The sequence below is a fragment of the Primulina tabacum genome, chromosome 12 (genome assembly GCF_025594145.1).
Source record: "Primulina tabacum isolate GXHZ01 chromosome 12, ASM2559414v2, whole genome shotgun sequence".
Lineage (NCBI taxonomy): Eukaryota > Viridiplantae > Streptophyta > Magnoliopsida > Lamiales > Gesneriaceae > Primulina > Primulina tabacum.
The window spans coordinates 16,759,040-16,784,244 of NC_134561.1; the positions used below are offsets into that span (position 1 = coordinate 16,759,040).

Genomic DNA, 25,205 nt, shown 5'->3' on the forward strand with positions numbered 1-25,205 from the left:
TAGAGGAGCAGAGTGCAGGAGAAAAATTAAATTTTCCCACTAAGGCATCGCCTAGTAGAGAAGCAGAGTGCAGGAGAAAAATTAAATTTTCCTACTTAGGCTGCGCCTAGTAGAGGAGCGGAGTAGGGGTGGGAAAAAATTTTATTTTCCTACTTAGGCTGCACCTAGTAGAGGAGCAGAGTGAGGGCGGGGAGAAATTTTATTTTTCCTACTTTGGCTGCGCCTAGTAGAGAAGCAGAGTGGGGGCGGGGAGAAATTTTATTTTTCCTACTTAGGCTGTGCCTAATAGAGGAGCAGATTTTGGAAGAAAAGAAAAAATTTTATTTTCCTACTTAGGCTGTGCCTAGTAGAGGAGCAGAGTTGGGAAGAAAAGAACAAATTTTATTCTCCCTCTAAGGCATCGCCTAGTAGAGAAGCAGAGGCGAAAAAGAGAAAAAATGTTTATTTTCCTACTAAGGATGCGCCTAATAGAGGAGCAGAGGCGAAGAAGAGAAAAAATTTTATTTTTCTAATTAGGCTGTGCCTAGTAGAGGAGCAGAGCTAGGAAGAAGAGAAAAAATTTTATTTTCCTGCTAAGGTATCTCCTAGTAGAGGAGTTACAGAGTGAGGGTGTTGAATTTTTATTTTCCTGCTAAGGCATCGCCTAGCAGAGGAGTTAGAGGTTGGGGTGTTGAATTTTTAATTTTCTGCTAAAGCGTGGCCTAGCAGAGGAGTTAGAGGGCAAGGATGATGAATTTTTATTTTCCTGCTAAAGTATCACCTAGCAGATGAGTTAGAGGGCGGGGGTGTTGAATTTTTATTTTCCTACTAAGGTATCGCCTAGTAGAGGAGTAGAGGCGAAGAAGAGAAAAAAATTTATTTTCCTACTTAGGCTGTGCCTAGTAGAGGAGCAGATCTGAGAAGAAGAGAAAAAATTTTATTTTCCTGCTAAGGTATCGCCTAGCAGAGGAGTTATAGAGCGAGGGTGTTGAATTTTTATTTTTCTGCTAAGGCATCGCCTAGCAGAGGAGTTAGAGGGTGGGGGTGTTGAATTTTTAATTTTCTGCTAAAGCGTTGCCTAGCAGAGGAGTTAGAGGGCAAGGATGATGAATTTTTATTTTCCTGCTAAAGTATCACCTAGCAGAGGAGTTAGAGGGTGTGGGTGTTGAATTTTTATTTTCCTGCTAAGTTATTACCTAGCAGAGGAGTTACAGAGCAAGGGTGTTGAATTTTTATTTTCCTGCTAAGGCATCGCCTAGCAGAGGAGTTAGCGCGTGGGGGTCTTGAATTTTATTTTTCTGCTAAGGTATCACATAGCAGAGGAGTTAGAGAGCGAGGGTGTTGAATTTTTATTTTTCTGCTAAGGCATCACCTAGAAGAGGAGTTAGCGGGTGGGGGTATTGAATTTTTATTTTCCTGCTAAGGCATCGCCTAGCAGAGAAGTTCACACTCTACCGATTTTATTCACCCTAGTGGTTTAAAATCATCAGTGATAAATTCAGAATAAGCGGTGAATGCAAACGCAAAATACTCAATATGGCCGAAAACGAGTTCGTACATACTAAAAGTGCGCAAATGAGAGATATAAACGTCATAAAATCCATAGTCGCATAATAATATGAAAAGTAAAGCAGTTCAGAAAATAGCAGAATATGGCCAGAAGGCATACAATGTCTGCATAAATGAAAAATAACATAAGTAAAGAAGCTCGGTCTAAGAATCGGGTGGGAGACTCGCTATGAAACCCTCAATGTCGATGAAGTCAGTAGGGGCGCCTGGCGGAGGATAGCCCTGAGCCTTGAAGAGGCCGACTGCACCCTCGAAACCCACCTCCAGGAAATGATAAGCTTTAGGGGCACAGATCTCGTTGAACTCCTCTGACTTGAGGAATTTTTCCTTAAATGAAGAGGCTTCGGAAGCATGTTGCGCCTTGGCGTGCTTGAGGTCCCTTCGGATTTGTGCTGCTTCAACTCGAGCATTCTTTAACTCTTCCTTCAGCCTATGGTTCTCCTTTGCGTGGTCCTCTGTCCGCCACTGATGCTCCTATTTCTCCTTCAGAAGCTCATCACCTCAAGCTTGGGACTCCGAAAGCTCCTTAGCATGCGTCACTTTCATCTCGTCAATAGTAACCTGGAGCTGTTCGCGAAGGGCCTTGCCCTCGCGTAAGTCTTGGCAGGCAGTAGATCGAGTGGCGTTAGCGCGCTCAACCAACTCCCCTACGTACATCATGCCCTGAATAAGTAGACAAGAGTAAAAAGACGACAAGGAAATCAAACATGTATTGGACATCAATCTAGGGACTAGAAGGAGAAATATACCTCAGTGATACAGCTGCATGTCCGGCAAGTGAGTTCAGACCACCACAGTGAAGTCATGAACACTGCATCCGTGTCGGAAGGAAGATGATACATTATCTTCTGAGCCAGATGAGTAGGACCCCGCCCCACGATGGCCGAATCCAGGGTGTATAGAGGATGTACCCCCGATTCCGGAAGAGCCCCCTCATCTGACCCGGACCCTTCTGTAGAAGAGACCGATACGACTGAGATCTCAGAAATCTTGCGCTTACCATGTTGTGGGACTGACGGGCTAGGATCAGTGGACGCCTTCTTCTTACTAGATGGAGGGGGGACTTAGCTCGAGGAGGTGGAGAGGAGGCTCGTTTTGGGGCGGAAGAGGATGAGCCTTCCTTCTTCTTCACATCAGTAGGGGAGCTAGCAGATCTCTTCGCAGTAGTAGAGCAAGAACATGTTTTCGTCTCCTCAGCAGCATAACAATCTCCCTTTATGCCCATCGTGACTGCTGGAACGACTGACTTCTGGGGGGCGGAGGATGAACTCCCAGCCTTCTTTTTCGCAACCTCGCGAAGCAATGCGGCATTCATGATTCTAACACCTGCAAATAAAAACAGTGAACCGAATGAGAATATTATCAAAGAACACAATAAGCAAAAGAGAGACAGAAAGGGTGAAGAGATGAGAATATCTACCGGCATCCTCCTTCAGCTTAATTTTCGAGGGACTTAACCCGGCATGGCACAGGAGATCTTCAGATAGAAGTTGGGGAATGCTAAAGCATCGGTCTCCTAGTACACTCATTATCTGCAGATACTCCTTATCTTTTTTGTAACCCTTGGAAAGTTTAGGCTTGGTGAAAGTAGGGTACCAATCAGTATAACAAGTCAATTCGTTGGGTGGCTGGATAAAGAAGAAGTTTTTTTTCCAGTCCTTCACATGACTAGGAGCCCCCTCGAAAAGCTTATGGCTAGACCGAGAAGTCACATAAAAAGGTCCTTCTTTTGATCTGGACAGAACTAAGAAGTAGGAGAAAGTGGTGCAATTCAAAGAGAAGTCTATGGTCCGGAATAACACAGCGAAACAGCTTATCAAGCGGAGAGCATTGGGAGTGAGCAGACCTAGATGCACCTGATAGTACTTGCTCAATTCTTGGAGGAAATCGCACAAGGCAAAACGAAGACCGGCATCAAGGTGGTGCTGAAAGAAGGTGTAGCAGCCCTTGGGAGCTAGATAGGGTCGGTCCTTAGAGGTAGGAATGATGATCTGATGGGAGGGAGGAATGTGCCACAAAGTCCTAAGCTTTGACTCGCTACTAGGAGGGATGTGGGATGACAAATGACCGTACCATAAGTTATCTGCGTCAGATATGTTCATCTGTTGTGTCACATGGCGAATTTCCTTACCAAAACGGCTATGAGTGGTGACTTCCTCCTCATGAGAATCAAGGTTAAATTCAGGATCAGCTAGGGAACTCTTACTCTGGCTAGACTCGCTAGACTCTCTAGACCCGCTAAACCTCTCGGAGTCACTCTAGGAATTAAACTCGAAATCAGATGAAGACATGGGTGCTAAGGATAATTAAATAGATAGGGGAGAAAACTGACTCGGATGAGACGTGAAAAAATACTCAAGGAATAAGATCGCGAGAGCGAGTAGGTGATGAGCACGAGGGCGTGCCTGCCGAGGGCTCGAGCGCGGGCTAGCGTGCGGGCGTGCGGGCTGGCGTGGGTGAACTGCGCTTGGGCGAGCGTGAGGCCGGGCGAGCGGGAGGCGGTGCAAGGAGCGAGCTGCGCGCTGGGGCGAGCGCTCGTGCGGGACGAGGGTGTGCCGGGAGAGCGTGAGGCGCTCAGGCAAGGCGAGGGGAGAACTGCGCTCGGGCTAGCGTGAGGCGTGGCGAGCGGGAGGCGCTGCAAGGGGCGAGCTGCACAAGGGGTAGTATGCGCGCTGGGGCGGGCGCTCGTGCGGGGAAAGGGTGTGCCGGGCGAGCGTGAGACGCTCGGGCGGGGCGAGGGGAGAAATGCGCTCGGGCAAGCGTGAGGCGGGGCGAGCGGGAGGCGGCGCAAGGGGCGAGCTGCGCGAGGGGCAGGATGCACGCTGGGGCGAGCGCTCGTGCGGGGCGAGGGCGAGCCGAGCATGGAGGCGATGTGCTGCGGAGGGACTGTGGGCGTAAGCGAGGGTGTGCTCGGGCGAGGGGGCGAGGTGCTTGGGATGGGCGAAGGGCGAGGCTAAGATGTATGGGCAAGGTTGAGAGGTTTGGGCGAGCGTGTGGGCAGGATGTAGGGGCGCGGCGGGCAGCGAGAGGCGAGCGTGGTGATGGTGCGTGCGTCCTATCGAGTGTGGTGATGGGTTGCGTGAGCAGGGCGTGAGCGTGGGTGAAAAATTCGGTATGGGTGAAGTGAGAATGAAGTGAGGAAGGAGCCTATATTTATAGGGGGAGCCCAAATCTTTCCTTTTAGAACAGGATTGCAATTTGATATCTTTCCTTTCAGGACAAGATTGTGATCTGATATCTTTCCTTTCAGAACAAGATTGCGATTTGATTTGATATATTTTCTTTCGGAACTTGATTACGATTTGATGTGTTTCCAAATTTTTGGAGACTGACGAACGGCAGAAAGATAGTGCACGCCATCACCCTTGCGAATGATTATTTCTGAAGAGCTTTTGGGGGCGTTGCTGCCAAACCCCCATGACCTGACCGGGCAGGTCGATCCCCGTAATTTTTGCAGCGATAATATCGTTCGTTGACGACAAACCAAGTAAGTTTCTCTAACACGGTATGCCTTCGTCGCTGGTAAATCGAGGACAACGCAATTAATCGAACTTCGAACCTATGATTCAGTTCGACTCAGGAGGGGGAGACTGGTGATACCCCATGGATGAGCACATTATCCCTGACCCATCCCTAGCCCAAATGGAAGACAGGCCCATCAAGGGCCCAGGTATTCTCCTATAAATACCAGGTTTGAGCGTATGATAATTCATTCAATATATTGTTTTCAGCAGCACCCTTAGCTGCTTTTCACTCATATCCTCAGTCACTGACTTTAGCGTCGGAGGGGCTACGTTAGGATACCCTCCTGGCCCCCTGCTAACAGTCTTATTCGTGATTTCAGGCTCGGGTCAATTTTGCAACCTGCGTCTGTACTAGTGACACTTGCTGGAATCGGACCCTAAATTTTCCGTTAGTATCAATAAGAGATTTAAAAATATGAGAAGTTAGTGGATGAATTTTCTTGTAGAATTTTAAGACTCCGAGAGATTTTAATATGATAATGTATGCAATTTACCCAATTATTTTAAGTGGCCACCTATTTTTTTAAAAAAACACCTTCTCATAAACTCCCAATGACATTAAATTTCGTGGATAAAATCTCTGATCAACACACTGCCGTACACGTGTACGATTGGATTTTGTTTTATTCACTGGCATTTCTGATTCTGACGGTGGGCAGATGAAAATTGCTTACTCCACTCTCCTTCCTAATCGGAGACGAAGGAATTTTGTCGGTCCACTGAATTGGGCCGGCTATCCATACAAGTGGGCCCGTTAATGACCCATGTGGTTACTATTTAACAAAAAGGAAAAGAAAAGTGTTGTTTATAGAACAAATTTAAAAAAAAAATTTAAGGATTTGTGATATTTTATTTTCTGTATAAAATATAACGGTTCAATTTTTTCAGTCAACTAATTTTTTTTATATTTTACATTTTGTGGTAGTTCTTAAATATCTCATGGACAGAGTAGTTATTAATGTAGGATAACTAATTTTATTTTAAATATTTATTGTCGTTTTTTTAATTCTTTTGGAAATCATAAGTGAAATATAGAAAATACTCATCGTTAAACGCTACGAATAACGTGATTCAACATCGTTGTTTAATCTCGTATCTGAATCAAATTTTATATTAATTAGAGTTTTAAAAAAAAGTTACGTTATTTTTATATTTCAATTAATCATCACATAGCGCTCGCGAAACAATTACATATATTTTTACAAAAAAATATACCGATTTCGTAGAGAAGAGTGAAAACTATTCAAGCCGATTTACTCGATATTTTTTTTCATTTTGTATTTGTATTACTACACCAAAATTTGGTACCAAAGTAATGAAGTGACTACATAGCCTTTATTGCAAGTCACTACTTACTTTCCTAGTTGTTGAACTAATTAATATTTCATTTAATAAAATAAGTAGTGCGTATGATGTAAAATGAACTAACAAATTAAATTTTAGGGGAATTTGGTTCCCATAATCTATTTTAATTTTATGTTTCTTTCTGGTTATTAAAAGATAAATAATATTTTGGAATATTGGTTAAAAATTTTAAAAAAATTACATGAAAAAATATTTAATAAATCTTATTAAATGATTTGATTCAAAACTTTGATTTTTCATATATAATATCACATCCTCAAATCGAAGTGAGAATGTGTAATTTTTTCAATATCTTTAACATATGGTTGGATGTATAATATAAGATTCATTCACTGTCTTTTCTTTGTTCAACATTTGAGTCGATATCTACTATTAACTATTGATATTGTCAAAAATTGTGATTATCCGAATTACTCTACTGGTTCGTAAATGGGTCCAAGTTGCTGGTGGAGAGAAATCTTTGTGGGTTATCACATGCGTCACAAACAAACGTCAGAGACGTCGGGATTTACCCGGCGTAGACACTCTGACGCTCAAGTGTGAAAATAATTCAAAAATGTTAATTGAAAGCTAAAAAGTTTAAGCATAAAATTATCCTCCTTTGAATAATGAGAATCCTCTCCTATTTATAGATTTTTTTGGAGTGTATAGTCGGCTTGGGCTTTTATAATTAATTGTGGACTTGGACTTTTATAATTAATAATTTGGGCCTCAATAATAAATTGAATAGTTAAATTGAGTCATTACTCATCAACTATAATTTTCAATTTATCAAAATAATATTATATTATTTTCTTTAAAAATTGAATAGAGTATATATTTTTTGTTTATAAATCAAATATTATATGGATTTAAGGTATTAGAACACGTAATCCATGGATCGCGCTTGCTAATTAACTAAAATATAATCAGATTAATATTAAATTTTTAGAGTCGATAGGAAAGTAACTAAACTAATGAATCAAAGAATATTTATATATATATATATATATATCAATTCAAATATTTAATAAATAAAGAATCGTAAAAGTTTAACAATATTTTAAAAATTAATAAATCAACATACCAAAAAAGAAAAGAAAAAGCACATACCAAAGTTTTAATTTGAATTTCAATTTATTAATGAGATTACAATTAATATGGTGTACATTTTTTCTTGTAATTAAATAATTTTATATGTAAAAATTTTTTGAATACATTTTAAACGAATATTATATTTAAGGGCCCTAAATTATGTAAATGTGATACGACCATTAGATAAAGTTATATTAATAGGAGATCGAACCGGTAGAGTACAACTCCTTGCGACGTTATTATAATTTGATATCTCAATTAATAGGACTTTACTACTTTTACACATCCTATTGTCCACATTGTAACGATTGTAAAATTGCAATTTTGATCTCGTAAATTTTTTCATTTTATAATTTTGGTTCTTCGTGTTTTTCAAATTTAATTTAGTCCAAAACGATTTTGGTTGTTTTTCCGATATGTTGACGTACCGCTGACCTGGTACCAAATGACACTCGGGTATGCAGTTTCACATCAGAATTCTCAACGAAGAATCTAAAACTTGAAACATACATGACTAAAACTCAATGTTGACAATATAGACGACCGAAACTATAAAGATATTAAACACAAAGAACAAAAATTGCGATTTTTCCTTGATCACAAATGACATTACATATGATCGATTGTGGCATCCGGTTTAGGAATTCATAATTATTCCCTTACTAAGTGCCACATTTTCTACAATCTTTCTTTATTGAACTGCTATATTTATTTTTTACTATTATTATTATTAACAAGATATTGTAGATAAAAAAATTTAAATATTTTCTACTATCATTTAAAGATTATCTACAAATATTTACACTCTTATTTCAAATATGTACAATTATTTTACAACGGAAGTTCACATTTATTTATAAACATATAATCCAAACTTTCAAATTCTCTTATTTCAGCTTCAGTTATTTTTCCCTTGTTCCAATTCTGGGGTTCCTGTGTCTGGAAATTACAATAGACGAGAAGAAACAGATGGTTAAGTATTTGAGGACTTAGTGAGTTTAAATTAATATATAACTTTTAAATAAATTAAAATAGCGATTCATCATAATTATACATGAAGCAATATGCATAACAATTTAGATGTTAAGAATGCTATGCAATGGAATAGTAAATAAATGAAAATTTCATAAATTAACATTGGCGGTTCTAATTGAGCACTTTTTACGAGCCGAATGAACCATTCTCCGGACCGAAATATTCGGTGCGCGTTGTTCAGATGAACAATATACCCGGGAATTTTGACCCGTTGTTCATTGGACTCATTTTCCGGGTCGAAGCCACGTTGTCCAGTGGACTCAATTTCCAAACCGAAATCTGTTGTCCATGACTCTATTCATTAATGGTATATCAATCCATTCATAAATATGCAAGAAAATATATCAGTAGTTGAAATGAATTGTAGATGATATTTGAACATTAAATAAATACTATTGAAATTTCCATGCCAAATGCCAAAGGCTTTAATAGAAAAATAAATAGTAATTTTCTCACCTGATAACTTACAGTTTAGGCTTGATTAATAATCAGATTTGTCGGAGCAAGTCCTAAAAATGTATTATGAATGATATTTATATGTTAGAGTTTTTTAAGTAACTAGCTAATCATTTCCAGATTATTTTTTTTGTTCAAAATTTAACCCAGTTGATTTTACTTAAGTTTGCAAAATTCATATTAATTAGAATATATCTCCAAACATTACGAAAGTTGGCCAAAAAGTCGGAAATATCACCAAGAATGTTCGGCCACCGGAAAATCGCCGATCTAGCGGCGCGTGTACCGGTTCCGGCCACGCGCGGCCGGCTTTTTTCCAGATTATGTAACTTTTGAAGATCTTTAATTCTTCTTTTGAAAGTTTTGTCAAATTCCTAACCCATCAATACCAGATTTAAATATCGTCGTATGGCTAACTAAGGTACTCCGGCATTCCGAAAATGTTAGTTCCGACAATATTTTGGGACGACGGACGGTATGTACCTTATCTATACAACAAGAGGTACAAGCTTTATGTTCAAGTCAACCTCTCGTTTGGTGTGTAGCTATAAGAAAAATGAGCGAAAAGTATCTAGCTTGAATACGGGATACCGTTGCCGTTTTGCGGAATATCTTTGTTTGATTTTCTTGTTTTTGACCGATTCTTTTACGTCACCTTCAGTGCTATATTGCTTTACTATATGAGGTGAATAGTTGGTGATTTATTGGGATTTTTCAGAAAGAGTATAACTTTTTTCTTCTATTTTATTCCCTTTTTTCCTTCCCTTTTCTTCCTTCCTTCGTTCTTTCTTTGGTTGGTCTTTTCGGTTGGTTTTTTGTGAAGAGAGGAGATTGTAACGACCCGAAAATCAGATTACGTATAAGCCATGCATAATTTCTATTATTTAAATTAAATATGAAGTTTTAAATCATGATTATTTATTTTAAAGATAGATGTTTAGTATTATCTTTTCAGGATAAATACGCGAGGCCAGACCGGAGTTTGGAGATTTGAGATAAGATTAATAATAAGACAAATATTCCTAAATTTAATTTAAGTCAAGAAATAATTTAATTTGAAGAAAAAGAATGTTTTAGGATTTATTAAATTAATGGGAGTCAAATTAGTAAATAAATTGTATTAGATTCAATATTTGATTAAAGTTTAAGTAAAATGGGTAAACAATTGGGGATGAACTAATATAGGGTAAATATATTCAAGAAATTAGACATAGCATTTAAACATTTAAAATGAGGTCATGTATGCCATGCAAAAGTTCTAAGCAAGATGCTAAACTAAATTAATTTGTTAATGCATTAAAATAAATATAATGAAGGTTTAAAATCTTAAACAATTAAAATGCAAGGTTTAAATAAAAATATACAATGCAAATTAATAATAATGACCAACATTTAAAATATTTCAAAGGTTGATAACTCTCCATTCAAACTATCTCTAATTACACTTCATGGTGTATTCATGTCCTATTCTAATTCTCTAATTAGTAGGAAATTTAAATGCAATAAAGCACCTCATTTCTCCCCAACTAATTTACTAGAAAATGAATGAGACCATGCAGCAAAGAAATGAGAAAAAACCAACGGCAATAAGGAGTGAAGGAGAAGCAATTCAAACCCATTCAAATTTACCACTAAATGTTTTTTTTATAGTGCATTCATTTCCCACTTTTAAACTCCATAATTAGGGGTAATACATGTATCATAATTCTCTTTGAAGCTCCTCAATCCCTTCATGCTAACAACTAAAACGTAAACAACAGCAAGAAGAAGAGAAAAGAATCGGCAGAAAAAGGGAATCAAAATGCATTTCAAATTCCATTCAAAGCTTCACTTGTAACTCTCATTTTAAGGCATATATTGTCACCTTTAACGCCTATTAAATCAATCACCATCCTTGCCTACATCCCCCACAACCCCACCTTCGAAATTACAGAAGAAAGCATCAGCAAATAATCGAGAATAACAGCAGCTGAACAAGAAGGAAGCCAACTCCGATCCCGTCGCGTCGCATTGTCGTTTTGATTTGTTTTTCTTCAAAACAAATTCAAGGCATGTATATATTGTTTCTTTGCTCTTCAATCAAGTCCTATAAATATTTTTAAGCATTATATGTTCAGGATTTATGAGGTAAAAACGAAATTTTGACAGCAACAACACAAAAGTTTCTGCACAGATTTTTCGGCTTACTCTTTGTGACTCACGGTTTTGAATTGTTTGGTGCTTCAGGAGGTTGTATCGTTTTCCAGGCACAAAAGGCTGCATTTAGGAATAAATTAGAATGTGTTAGGATGTTTTTGGGTCAATGGTTCAATTCCATACAAGCATAACAAAGAATTTACAGCAACATTTCCATGAGTTACAATTTTGTGTCAAAGTTTCTGTCATTGGGTGTTTAAAGTGGGAGTTCGAATCTTGGCTGTCTTAGGGACTGTAGCCATGGTTAGAATCATCCCTTAACATGTCTAGAACGTGACCAAGGTGTCCTTTCCAAGCCTGGTACACGGATCCTTCAGAATTTCACAACAACAACACAAATGCATTTCGGTTTCTTCAAATTCTGTGTATATGCCCTTTCGGTTTTTGGATGTTGTGTGGATTATGGTTGGCTCCTAGCCTGTATCCATGGTTCATACAACACTTCATCATGTCTAGATCGAGCCATGGTTGATGAAATGGCCACTGGAACGACCCACGACAGTAAAACAACTCAATTCATTTCATTGCACAGATTTGGTGCACTCGGTTGATACCTTCGGTTGTCTTAGGTAATGGCGTGGGTTGTGGTTGGCTTTTAGCCCTTAGCCATGGTCCAAGCCATGCCTTAGAATGTTGGTAAGAGTCTCTGGTTGGTGGTTCAAGCCAATGGTCATGAAATTTCGAATTTTTCCCCTCACACGTGCAATAGCAGCTGCTGTAAATTCTGTTGGTGACAGCAACTATGAGTTCGGTTTCATGAGGTGGTTTGAGTCCTTGGTTGGCTTTTAGCCCATGGCCATGGACTGAACAGTACCTCAATGAGTTAGGAAAGTCATGTTTTTGGCCATTCGTGATTCGGTCGAGTTTAGAGGTCGTACGAGAATTTACGGTGAAAGGTGCCAAAATGACTCTCGAAAGAGCGTTTTATGTTTTTGGATTCCTTTCACTCATTTTCGTGTTTTACAGTTATTATGCTTATTTTTCAGTATGTTTGGGGTATTTTTAATCATGGTTAAACGTCGGTTTAATGTTGGTTCGGGTTGGTACGAAGCCATGGTTAAAAATCGAGTTGTTGGTCCGAATCGTCTCGTTTTTGGTTCTATTGTTAAGATTTTATCAAGTTAAGATTTATTTCATGTGTCACATATTAGTAGTAAGTCGCAGCAAGCCTGGGAACGATCCAACTCATCCAGTAAAAAAAAAATTAAGGTTATAATTATATTACGTGCATAAAAATATAAAATGTTTATTTTTGAGATATATGCGATATGTCTTGTGGCCACCTTATGCTTATGGGTTTGGAAGTCGGTAGGAACAACCGAGGACCTCTCCGCCCGGTGACTTACGACCGGTTTATGATTATGTATGGGTACGGACATCCAGTCCAAGGGCTGTGATTGATCTCTACCGCCCGGTATACTGTGGTTTAGTCTGATCAGGCGCTTACGCTATGTTATGGGCCACTTGCTTAGAAACATTATCTCTACCAGAAAAATTATGATATGTTATGACATAGCTCTATTGAGCTAAGCTTTTACGTATGAATTTTCAGATATGCACGTAGTTATAATTATTCATGATACGCTTTTCACCGTACGCTTTACGATACATTATTTTTACGTTGCATGCGATTTTATGATATATTTACTTGTTATTCACGATATATACATGTTGAGTCTTTAGACTCACTAGACTTGATTGTTGTAGGTGTTGATGAGGTCGAGGCCGCGGGCGGAGACCAGTGAGCGATCTTGGGACAGCAGTAGTAAACTCGAGGACCTCATGATTTCATGATTTAATTTATGTACATTTTATTATTCAAACTCAGTTTTAATACGTTGGATTCTTTTTAAGTTGATGTTTACGTTGAATTATTTTTAAATTGTTGGTTGAAAACAATATTTGCTTCCGCTGTTATTTTAAAGTTAAAATTATTTACATGTTTACTTTAATTAAATGGGACAAGATAATTATTTATTTATAAAATTTTTAATAATTCCGCAAAATTACGAATACGAAATACGGGCCTTGACAGTTGGTATCAGAGCCTATGATCTTGTAAAGGGTTGTACTACTACTGCTCTCGAGAAGCTCATGAAGTCACGTCTTCGGTCTGTAAGTTTTACATTTACGCATTTTATTTAAAGCATGAATTATTTTAACAACATGTTTTCATGAAATGTTTTTACGTTCAGATTTTAATTGTTCAGTGTTTATTTAAATAAAAAAAATAAATTATGGAATTATGCATGTTGGGTACGTTTGAAATTGGACATGTCTAAGAATTCGAATATTGGGCTTTAGGAGAGGTTGAAAATGATTTGACTATATTAATTTTTAGGTCAGTAGTGTTAATGTTCTCCTTATGGGTTATAAGTTAATCTTGAAAATTATGAATACTTTTGAGACTTGTAGAATTTCTAAGAAATTATTAATGGTTCTTGGTTACTAGTCGAGCAAATTTTTGAGGATTTCATATAAGCAATAGCGATTCGAAGACTACGACAATCTTTAAGATTATAAATGTACAATTTGAGGATTTTAAGTATCTATGAAAATGTAAGATTAATTATGAGAATTTATTTAGGATGCATGCTCTACCTAGTTAGATTTAAGGATGGAATTGCATGAATTGAGAATTTTAGGGACCTAATTGTAATAACTAATAATTTGAGGACCTAAGTGGAAAAAAAAAATTCTAAGGGACTATTTTCGAATTTACCAAATTTTGGGGATTAAATTTTGAGTTCGAGAATCTAAAAGTTTAATGAGGTAAAGATGGAAAATTTTATGGGGACAATGATGCAGATTTCGAAGAGTTGTGGGGCCAAAATGTAAATTGGGAGAACTGTAAGGGTCAGGTTGCAATTTTCAAAATTTTAAGGATTAAATGCGAACTTTTGAGGAACACTTGGGATTTTAAGTATTTATAGAAATGTAAGACGTGTTATGGGAATTAATTTTGGGTTTAATAAACTTAAGACTATTGAACCTTATGATACGGGAAATCTATAAAATGAAATTGGAAATACTGAGTACTCATGGGTAATTGTGGAAATTTCGAGATTTAGAAAAAAAAAAATTGGACGATATTCGAGGAAAGTAAGAATTATTTTTACAATTTTAAGAAATTTGAGAACTTATCTAGTAGTAAGTGAGAATTGAACGGTTTCAATGGTAGGAATTTTCGTTTATTTAGGCTCGAAGGAAATATAAAATATTTAGATATTTGGATTATAATGTTATAAGGAATGGTAACCAAGGACATTGTAGGATGAATCAATCTTAGGCACGAAAATTTAGGCGTTAGTGAAATCATGTTGTGGCAAATTAAGGATTTAAAGTGATGCCGATTTAAGGTAAAATTTGATCGGTTAGTTAAGTTATAAGGATAAACATTGAGTTAGAATTTTTTTGGGAATTTAAGTTTGATGTGTCGTAAGTTTTAACCAGGATCTTAACAGTTAGAATTATACCTTTGGGGGAATTTGATTTTTCTAGAAAGTTGAGTATGATGGATGGTTAGGTTACTCGATATACGCATGTAAGAATTGAATTAGACACCTTATCTTGAGGAATTTTGAAAGTCATTAAGAAATTTGGGACTAAGCGGATATGTGGGCTGGAGTTATACTATCTAATATTATTTGGGTTGCATAAGCTTGAATTCAAGATTTATAAGATAGGTGTTCATACATAAGTTTTGGGTGAAATAAAAAAAAAAAGAATTAGAGGCGTTCAACATAGAGTACCAATGAACTAACATTAAGATTTTAATTGAGTGAGAAATCCGAAATCTTGATATGGGAATTTTAGAACTCTATGGGTGATATGAGCGAAGTTGAATTATTAGAGTAAATTTATCGCTAACATGAGATAACTTATTAAGTTTTATACACTAGATTTAATTAAGCATTGATGATACTTAAGAATGCAACATTTGTTTCAATGAGGAAAGTCCAGAGTCTTAGGCCTCAACTATATTGTATTTGGAAAGAAAATGGTTTAAGCATAAAATTTAGACTTGAAGGGCTTTAAAATATTGGTAGAAGGTCGATGTTGTATAATTGGATTTTATGGATTAACGTTATTTGAGGTTTAAGATTTGCAACAATTTTATATTTTGGGTATACTCGTAAATAGTTAAGTTATATAAGTTTGGGCTGTAAGATAAAGATTCGATTCAAGGATCTTAAACTAATTTTGTTATGGAGCTGAGATAAGATTTAACTTTTAAGTGTATCACCAAGGATAGAAGTTGATCAGTAACCTTTGGTGCTAAGAGTCTTTAAGTTGAACTGCGTAAATGCTAATGTAATAGATCGTTGAACATTACGGGTATAGTATAAGGAAGGTAAGACATGAAAAGTTTGAACCACCAATTCTAATATTGGGAACGATGAGAAAATTCAGAATTCGAGGTCATCGTAAAGTAAAGCTAAGCTACCATAAGTCGTTTTAAGTTGCGATTCGCAAATGCGATTTTTGGTAGGCAATCTAATTAAGATTGAAGAAACGTAAGGACGGCCTATGACTTAATTTTTATCAGAGTAGCGCAGCGGTAGCGTGGTTTTTGGGATAATAGAATTAAGAATCTAAACTTTTGGATTATCGAGGATTAGCGAATTTCGGGGACGAAATTCAATTTAAGGGGGGAAGATTGTAACGACCCGAAAATCAGATTACGTATAAGCCATGCATAATTTCTATTATTTAAATTAAATATGAAATTTTAAATCATGATTATTTATTTTAAAGGTAGATGTTTAGTATTATCTTTTCAGGATAAATACGCGAGGCCGGACTGGAGTTTGGAGATTTGAGATAAGATTAATAATAAGACAAATATTCTCAAATTTAATTTAAGTCAAGAAATAATTTAATTTGAAGAAAAAGAATGTTTTAGGATTTATTAAATTAATGGGAGTCAAATTAGTAAATAAATTGTATTAGGTTCAATATTTAATTAAAATTTAAGTAAAATTGGTAAACAATTGGGGATGAACTAATATAGGGTAAATATATTCAAGAAATTAAACATAGCATTTAAACATTTAAATTGAGGTCATGTATGCCATGCAAAAGTTCTAAGCAAGCTGCTAAACTAAATTAATTTGTTAATGCATTAAAATAAATATAATGAAGGTTTAAAATCTTAAACAATTAAAATGCAAGGTTTAAATAAAAATATACAATGCAAATTAATAATAATGACCAACATTTAAAATATTTCAAAGGTTGATAACTCTCCATTCAAACTATCTCTAATTACACTTCATGGTGTATTCATGTCCTATTCTAATTCTCTAATTAGTAGGAAATTTAAATGCAATAAAGCACCTCATTTCTCCCCAACTAATTTACTAGAAAATGAATGAGACCATGCAGCAAAGAAATGAGAAAAAACCAACGGCAATAAGGAGTGAAGGAGAAGCAATTCAAACCCATTCAAATTTACCACTAAATGTTTTTTTTATAGTGCATTCATTTCCCACTTTTAAACTCCATAATTAGGGGTAATACATGTATCATAATTCTCTTTGAAGCTCCTCAATCCCTTCATGCTAACAACTAAAACGTAAACAACAGCAAGAAGAAGAGAAAAGAATCGGCAGAAAAAGGGAATCAAAATGCATTTCAAATTCCATTCAAAGCTTCACTTGTAACTCTCATTTTAAGGCATATATTGTCACCTTTAACGCCTATTAAATCATTCACCTTCCTTGCCTACATCCCCCACAACCCCACCTTCGAAATTACAGAAGAAAGCATCAGCAAATAATCGAGAATAACAGCAGCTGAACAAGAAGGAAGCCAACTCCGATCCCGTCGCGTCGTATTGTCGTTTTGATTTGTTTTTCTTCAAACAAATTCCAGGCATGTATATGTTGTTTCTTTGCTCTTCAATCAAGTCCTATAAATATTTTTAAGCATTATATGTTCAGGATTCATGAGGTAAAAACGAAATTTTGACAGCACCAACACAAAAGTTTCTGCACAGATTTTTCGGCTTACTCTTTGTGACTCACGGTTTTGAATTGTTTGGTGCTTCAGGAGGTTGTCTCGTTTTCCAGGCACCCAAGGCTGCATTTAGGAATAAATTAGAATGTGTTAGGATGTTTTTGGGTCAATGGTTCAAGTCCATACAAGCATAACAAAGAATTTACAGCAACATTTCCATGAGTTACAGTTTTGTGTCAAAGTTTCTGTCATTGGGTGTTTAAAGTGGGAGTTCAAATCTTGGCTGTCTTAGGGACTGTAGCCATGGTTAGAATCATCCCTTAACATGTCTAGAACGTGACCAAGGTGTCCTTTCCAAGCCTGGTACACGGATCCTTCAGAATTTCACAACAACAACACAAATGCATTTCGGTTTCTTCAAATTCTGTGTATATGCCCTTTCGGTTTTTGGATGTTGTGTGGATTATGGTTGGCTCCTAGCCTGTATCCATGGTTCATACAACACTTCATCATGTCTAGATCGAGCCATGGTTGATGAAATGGCCACTGGAACGACCCACGACAGTAAAACAACTCAATTCATTTCATTGCACAGATTTGGTGCACTCGGTTGATACCTTCGGTTGTCTTAGGTAATGGCGTGGGTTGTGGTTGGCTTTTAGCCCTTAGCCATGGTCCAAGCCATGCCTTAGAATGTTGGTAAGAGTCTCTGGTTGGTGGTTCGAGCCAATGGTCATGAAATTTTGAATTTTTCCCCTCACACGCGCAATAGCAGTTGCTGTAAATTCTGTTGGTGACAGCAACTATGAGTTCGGTTTCATGAGGTGGTTTGAGTCCTTGGTTGGCTTTTAGCCCATGGCCTTGGACTGGACAGTACCTCAATGAGTTAGGAAAGTCATGTTTTTGGCCGTTCGTCATTCGGTCGAGTTTAGAGGTCGTACGAGAATTTACGGTGAAAGGTGCCAAAATGACTCTCAAAAGAGCGTTTTATGTTTTTGGATTCCTTTCACTCATTTTCGTGTTTTACAGTTATTATGCATATTTTTCAGTATGTTTGGGGTATTTTTAATCATGGTTAAACGTCGGTTTAATGTTGGTTCGGGTTGGTACGAAGCCATGGTTAAAAATCAAGTTGTTGGTCCGAATCGTCTCGTTTTTGGTTCTATTGTTAATATTTTATCAAGTTAAGATTTATTTCATGTGTCACATATTAATAGTAAGTCGCAGCAAGCCTGGGAACGATCCAACTCATCCGGTAAAAAAAAATAAGGTTATAATTATATTACATGCATAAAAATATAAAATGTTTATTTTTGAGATATATGCGATATGTCTTGTGGCCACCTTATACTTATGGGTTTGGAAGTCGGTAGGAACAACCGAGGACCTCTCCGCCCGGTGACTTACGACTGGTTTATGATTATGTATGGGTACAGACATCCAGTCCAAGGGCTGTGATTGATCTCTACCGCCCGGTATACTGTGGTTTAGTCTGATCAGACGCTTACGCTATGTTATGGGCCACTTGCTTAGAAACATTATCTCTACCAGAAAAATTATGATATGTTATGACATAGCTCTATTGAGCTAAGCTTTTACGTATGAATTTTCAGATATGCACGTAGTTATAATTATTCATGATACGCTTTTCACCGTACGCTTTACGATACATTATTTTTACGTTGCATGCGATTTTATGATATATTTACTTGTTATTCACGATATATACATGTTGAGTCTTTAGACTCACTAGACTTGATTGTTGTAGGTGTTGATGAGGTCGAGACCGCGGGCGGAGACCAGTGATCGATCTTGGGACAGCAGTAGTAAACCCGAGGACCTCATGATTTCATGATTTAATTTATGTACCTTTTATTATTCAAACTCAGTTTTAATACGTTGGATTATTTTTAAGTTGATGTTTACGTTGAATTATTTTTAAATTGTTGGTTGAAAACAATATTTGCTTCCGCTGTTATTTTAAAGTTAAAATTATTTACATGTTTACTTTAATTAAATGGGACAAGATAATTATTTATTTATAAAATTTTTAATAATTCCGCAAAATTACGAATACGAAATACGGGCCTTGACAGGAAAGGTTCAGCTATATTTATAGTCGAGAACTTCAAGTTTATCCTTCTTAGTTTTATTTATTATTATTTTTATTTATTTATTAAATGAAAAAATGTTATGTTTATCCAAACTTAATATTATTATATTCGTGTATCTAATTATTGAACATAATTATCTTATATTAAACTTAATAATTATTGTACTTAATTATTTAACATATATATTGAGTTCAATTATAATATTTTATTATATTTTATTATATTTTGGGTATTGGATTTTGGAATGGGAATCTCATAGTGCTTGATGAATTTTTAAGTATATTGTGATGTATTTTAATGTATTTCTAGATACTTTGGACAAATAAAATTTGTACTGAAAAATAATGTGATAAAATTTTAAAAGTGAAAATAGTAAAATTTATACTAATAAAAATGTATTTATGCACCTTTGTTTTTAGGGTGCGACAATATCCCCTCCTTTTAAAAATCTGGTGCTCAGATTTAAGAGTTATTGGAATAAATGAGGATATTGACATCTCATATCTTTCTCTGTTTCTCACGTTGCTTCTTCAATGTTGTGGTTTTTCCATAAGACTTTTATCAACTGAATTGGTCGATCACGAAGTTCCTTTATTCTTTGGTCCAAAATATTCACAGGTTGTTCTTCATATGTTAGATTTCTTCCAGATCTATCTGTTGGTGGTCAACTAATTGGGCTGAGTCTACTTTGCATTTCCTTAATTGTGATACGTGGAATACGTTATGTATACCAGATATATTTTCAGGTAGAGATAGACGATAAGCCACAGTGTCTATTCGTTCTATTACTTCAAAAGGTCCAATAAATCGAGGATGCAACTTTCCCTTCTTTCCAGTACACTTGATTCCTTTTCTTGGTGATACTTTTAGTCATACGTAATCTCCGACTTCAAATTTCAAATCTTTCCGCCTCTTATCTGCATAACTCTTCTGTCGACTTTGAGTTGTTTGTATTCGTTGCCTGATAAGTTGTATTTTGTCGATAGCTTCTTGTATAATGTCAGGCCTGATTGCTCGTTCTTGTCGATTCTTTGTGCCTCTCCATTCATCCATATCCCAGTTAAGAGAAGAGCGACATTTTCTTCCATATAATGCTTCATATGACGCCATTTTTATTGAGGATTAATAATTATTGTTGTATGAAAATTCAACTAGAGGCAAATGTTTTCCCCAATTTGCCTCAAAATCCAGCACACATGCGCGAAGCATGTCTTCCAATATTTGAATGGTTCGTTCAGACTGACCATCGGTTTGCGGATGTGCTGCTGTGCTAAAATTTAATTTGGTACCAAGGCATTCCTGAAGTTTTTTCCATAATCTTGACGTAAAATTCGGATCTCTATCAGATACTATGGTAGTTGGGATACCATGTAATCGTATAATTTCCTTCTGATAGAGTTCAGCCAGTTTTTCCACCCCATATTTGTGACTTATGGGTATGAAATGTTCTAACTTGGTCAAGCGATCAACGATTACCCATATGCTATTAAAACCTCCTGGGAGCTGGGGTAATCCGGTCACAAGTCCATAGTTATTTGATCCCATTTCCATTCTGGTATAGGAAGTGGTTGGAAAAGACCTGCTGGTCTTTGATGTTCAGCCTTTATCATTTGGCAAGATAGGCATTGTGAAATGAAATCTGCAATATCTCGTTTCATTCCTTTCCACCAGAAGTGTTTTTTAATCTCTTGGTACATCTTAGATCCTCCTGGATGAATGCTGATCCGAGACTGATGTGATTTTTTCATTATTTCCTTTTTCATAGAGCTAGGCACACAAATACGGTCATGATAGCATAGTATTCCTTGTGAATTGGTGACGAAATTGGTATCAGTACGGAGTTTTGAAACCTCTTGGTCCAATTCTTGATTTTGCTTAATTCTGGTATGAAATTCAGGTTCAATTCTCAATCCGACCAAGTTCCCACGAGAATGGATGTGTACCCATTCTCTTACTTCTTTCATTTCCAAACAAGCCATGCTAATCTTTCTACTTAAAGCATCAGCTACTACATTAGCTTTACGTGATTGATAAAGAATGGAACAATCGTAATCTTCCAAAAATTCAATCCATCTTCTTTGCCTCATGTTCAGCTCTTTTTGAGTAAATAAATGCTTCAGGGTTTTGTGGTCTGTATAAATATCAAAAGTGGAACCGTACAAGTAGTGTCTCCATTTTGCTAATGCAAACACTATTGCTCCTAATTCCAGATCATGAGTGGGATAATTTAACTCGTGATTCTTTAATTTTCTAGATGCATATGCAATAACTTTATCGTTTTGCATTAATACACATCCAAAACCTTCTTTTGAGGCATATGTGTAAACCACAAATCCTTCTGTCCCTTCTGGTAAAGCTAATACAGGTGCACCGGTAAACATTTCTTTTAATTTGCAAAAACTTTTCTCACACTCATCATTTCATAAGAAAGGGTTGTCTTTGCGAGTTAACTGTGTCAGGGGGACAGCAGTTTTCGCAAAATCTTTAATGAATCTTCGGTAGTATCTTGCTAAGCCGAGAAAACTTCTAATTTCTGTGATGTTGATTGGTTGTTTCCAACGAGATATGACTTCTATTTTTGCAGGATCTACTTCCAGTCCTTTCTTAGAGATAAAGTGGCCAAGAAATGACACTTTTTCTAGCCAAAATTCACACTTACTGAATTTGGCATATAATTGATGCTCTTTCAAAGTTTTGAGAATAAATCGTAAATGTTGAGCATGTTTTTCGTGATTTCTTGAAAATATCAGAATGTCATCTATGTATATGACAACGAATTTATCCAAGAATGGTTGGAATATTCGATGCATCATATCCATGAAATCTGCAGGAGCGTTGGTTAATCCGAATGGCATTACCACAAACTCATAGTGTCCACAACGGGTATTAAAAGACGTTTTGGAGATGTCATCCTCCTTAATTCTCAATTGGTAATATCCTTGTCGCAAATCAAGTTTTGAATATACTTGAGACCCTTGTAAAACATCAAACAATTCCTCGATATGTGGTAGAGGATATTTTTTTTGATGGTAACCTTGTTAAGTTCTCGATAATCAATGCACATCCTTAGAGTTCCATCTTTCTTTTTGACAAATAATACAGGAGCACCCTATGGAGATGTACTAGGCCGGATGTATTTCTTATCCCTGAGCTCTTGTAATTGAGGTTTTAATTCTTTTAACTCTGAAGGTGCCATTCGGTATGGATTTTAGATCTGTGTTGTGCTCCAGGTATTAGATCAATGGAAAATTCTACGTCTCTCTGAGAAGGTAAAGTATTGATCTCTTCAGGAAAAACCTCTGGAAATTCTTGTACAACTGAGATTTCTGAGATCTTGATTTGATCTTTTGGCTTATTTATCAAATAAGCTAGAAATCCTTGTCTGTTGTCTTTTAGTATAGCCCTAGCTTCTGCGGTTGATACTATTCCCATGGTATGATTAATTTTGGAAATGACTGGATGAGAAGTTTGAAGATAAACTTCTTTTGTGTAGCAATTGAGTTGGGCTTGGTGTCTAAATAACCAGTCCATTCCAAGAATAATATCATAGTTCTTGATAGGTAATTCAATCAAATCTGCTAGATATTTTTTTTCTTGGAAGTTTAAGGGACAGTTTCTGTAAATGATGTCAGCAATCATCGTTGTCCCTAAAGGTGAGCAAATTTCGAAGCTATATGGTAGCTGCTCAAATAACAGTGGTAATTTACGTACAAAAACTTTTGAGATAAAAGAATGAGTAGCTCCTGGATCAAATAAAGTTTTTGCAGAACTAGATAATATGGTAACAGTACCTTCTACGACTGCAGTGGGGTCAATTTCCTCCTCTTGGTTTCCTAAGAAGGAATAGGCTCGAGCAGGTATCTTTGGCTTTGTTGTGGGTGGGTCTTCTGCGTTCTTTTTGGACAATCTTGAATACGGTGTTGCTCACTTCCGCAAATAAGACATTTCCCACCTTTTCTCCAGCACTTTTCTTTTTCATGATTTGGTTATCCGCAATATCCACACTTTTTACTGTTGTTTCTTGGAACTTTTCCTTTGACAGCTTCTCCTTACCTGACTGGTTGTGTTCTCTTTTCAAATTTTCTTTTCCGTTTATTATCCTTAAAAGGGTTGGGCTTCCTGATTTTCTTTTCTTCTTTCTCTTTTTTAAGAAGTGCCTTGATGTCTTCTTCCACTTGTAGGGCTTGATTAACAGCAGAAACATAATTGGTAACTTCTGTGGACAGTGTTGCCCAACGAATATCGAGCTTTAGTCCTTGAACAAATTTTTTTCTTTTTCTTACCTCATCTTCCATGTAATGTGGTGCATAATGTATAAGACGGTGGAATTCTGCCTCATATTGAGCTACGGTCATGTCACCTTGGACTAAATCCATAAATTCACGTTCTCGGGTATTTAATATAACTTGAGTTATATATTTACCTTCGAATTCTTGTAGAAAATTGTCCCACATTTTTGGGGTGTGGTTCTTTGTCCATTTATGTTCTACCGTACGCCACCAGTTATGAGCTGCTTCTTCAAATAAGTAAGTGGAAAAATTTACCTTTTGTTCTTCAGAATAATTAAGAATAGAGAATATTTTGTTGATTTTGCTTAGCCAAGATTCTGCTTGATACGCATCTGGTTTGCCTTCAAACTTTGGCGGCTTGAATCTCAAAAATCTCTCAAGAGCTCGATCATTTGCCTCAATGTGATGTTCTTGAGCTTGATCATGAGGTCGTGGTTGATTTTGCTGACAAAACTGCACAAATTGATGCATTATTTCAAACATATTTTGTATGTTTTGTTCTTGGAGGGGATTGTGTTGAGCGTTTCTGGAATTTCCACCAGTTGCCGAGTTGTGGTCATCTTGAGAGGGGATGTCTTGTCCGATTCTGGCTTGAGTACTATTTTGTGAAGACGTCATTCTAAACACATAAATATAAAATATGAACATATCTTTCAATGAATGTACATAGTTATGTTAGAGGGTAAACAGTCAATTTTATTTATAAACAAGACATGTTTCAAATATTTACAATACCCAAGCAAAATACAAACAGAACAAGCAAACTGAGTCATCAATCCTACAAAAAATGATGACCATGATAATCATCATGCCTACAAAAGATGATGATTATTAATACTAGTTATATACTAGTGCCAAATAGTCATTGTCTTCATTCGTCGTCGGAGAGATCTATAAAAGTTGTGTGGCTCGAGCCTTCATTTGTGCCTGTGGTTCCCATGGTAACATTTTGATCCGTATTTGGCAGTGATGTATGTGGTTCAACTGGGTCCGGTTCATAACTAAGATCATTTTCATTTTCACTTTCAGGTTGGATAGTTATTGGAATAAGTTCATTTACTCCAAATACAAAGTTTTCCCACATGGGGTCAAGAAGAAATTCAACTTCTGGTGACTGCAACAGATAATCTTTTTTCATAAAGGGGTCTTGATCTATTGTTGTGTTCATGATTCCAGAATATTCTACAAAAAGGGCTGGTACATACTCTGGAACACTACTACCTCCGGTTTCAAATGTGCTAGTGATGGGAGAAGCTGTGGTCTGATTTGTGTAAGATGTACCGATAACACCAGGTTCCATTCCGTGGATAGATTGATAAACCAGTTCACGCCCATGCATGATTAAGTGGTCAATGTGGATCGAAGGGTGTGATATTCCTTTTAAGAAACTAATCAAACCTCGGTCATAGAATTCATGCATGTCTAGTAAGTATATAAGAGTGCGGTCTCTTTCATACAGTACATGACCCAATTCTCCCTGATATGCTAAATTATCAGCCCTCATCCGTTCTTCAATAAATCCATGAAAATTTTCAGTTGTTCCAAAGGTTTCAAAATGCTCCCGATACATATTCACTAGGCATTTCAAATCCGAATTTTCTTTGCTTAATTTTGTTATTTCTTCCTCCATTTGTTTGATGATT

At 36.6% G+C, this 25,205-nt stretch overlaps 2 protein-coding genes across 2 annotated transcripts; both read right to left on the bottom strand.

The window, feature by feature from the left end:
* Positions 1 to 1,692: 1,692 nt before the first annotated feature.
* On the bottom strand, positions 1,693 to 3,769 carry LOC142520233 (uncharacterized). Its single transcript, XM_075623237.1, has 5 exons — positions 2,969 to 3,769; positions 2,566 to 2,874; positions 2,298 to 2,500; positions 2,110 to 2,211; positions 1,693 to 2,022 (listed from the first exon to the last, which is right to left on the bottom strand). The coding sequence occupies exons 1-5, from the start codon at positions 3,648 to 3,650 to the stop codon at positions 1,693 to 1,695; spliced, it is 1,626 nt and encodes a 541-aa protein (XP_075479352.1). The 5' UTR covers positions 3,651 to 3,769.
* Positions 3,770 to 22,450: 18,681 nt separating this feature from the next.
* LOC142520235 (uncharacterized) lies at positions 22,451 to 24,180 on the bottom strand. Its single transcript, XM_075623238.1, has 2 exons — positions 23,327 to 24,180; positions 22,451 to 23,180 (listed from the first exon to the last, which is right to left on the bottom strand). The coding sequence occupies exons 1-2, from the start codon at positions 24,178 to 24,180 to the stop codon at positions 22,451 to 22,453; spliced, it is 1,584 nt and encodes a 527-aa protein (XP_075479353.1).
* Positions 24,181 to 25,205: the final 1,025 nt, after the last annotated feature.

Excerpts from the sequence above, each read along its gene's own strand:
- LOC142520233 (XM_075623237.1), bottom strand. The coding sequence starts at position 3,650 with ATGAACATATCTGACGCAGATAACTTATGGTACGGTCATTTGTCATCC. Across the intron at positions 2,212-2,297 it reads CATGCAGCTGTATCACTGAG|GGCATGATGTACGTAGGGGA; the intron begins GTATATTTCTCC and ends CTACTTATTCAG. Across the intron at positions 2,023-2,109 it reads CCCTTCGCGAACAGCTCCAG|GAGCATCAGTGGCGGACAGA; the intron begins GTTACTATTGAC and ends AAGGAGAAATAG.
- LOC142520235 (XM_075623238.1), bottom strand. The coding sequence starts at position 24,180 with ATGACGTCTTCACAAAATAGTACTCAAGCCAGAATCGGACAAGACATC. Across the intron at positions 23,181-23,326 it reads AAGAGAACACAACCAGTCAG|ATTGTCCAAAAAGAACGCAG; the intron begins GTAAGGAGAAGC and ends ACCGTATTCAAG.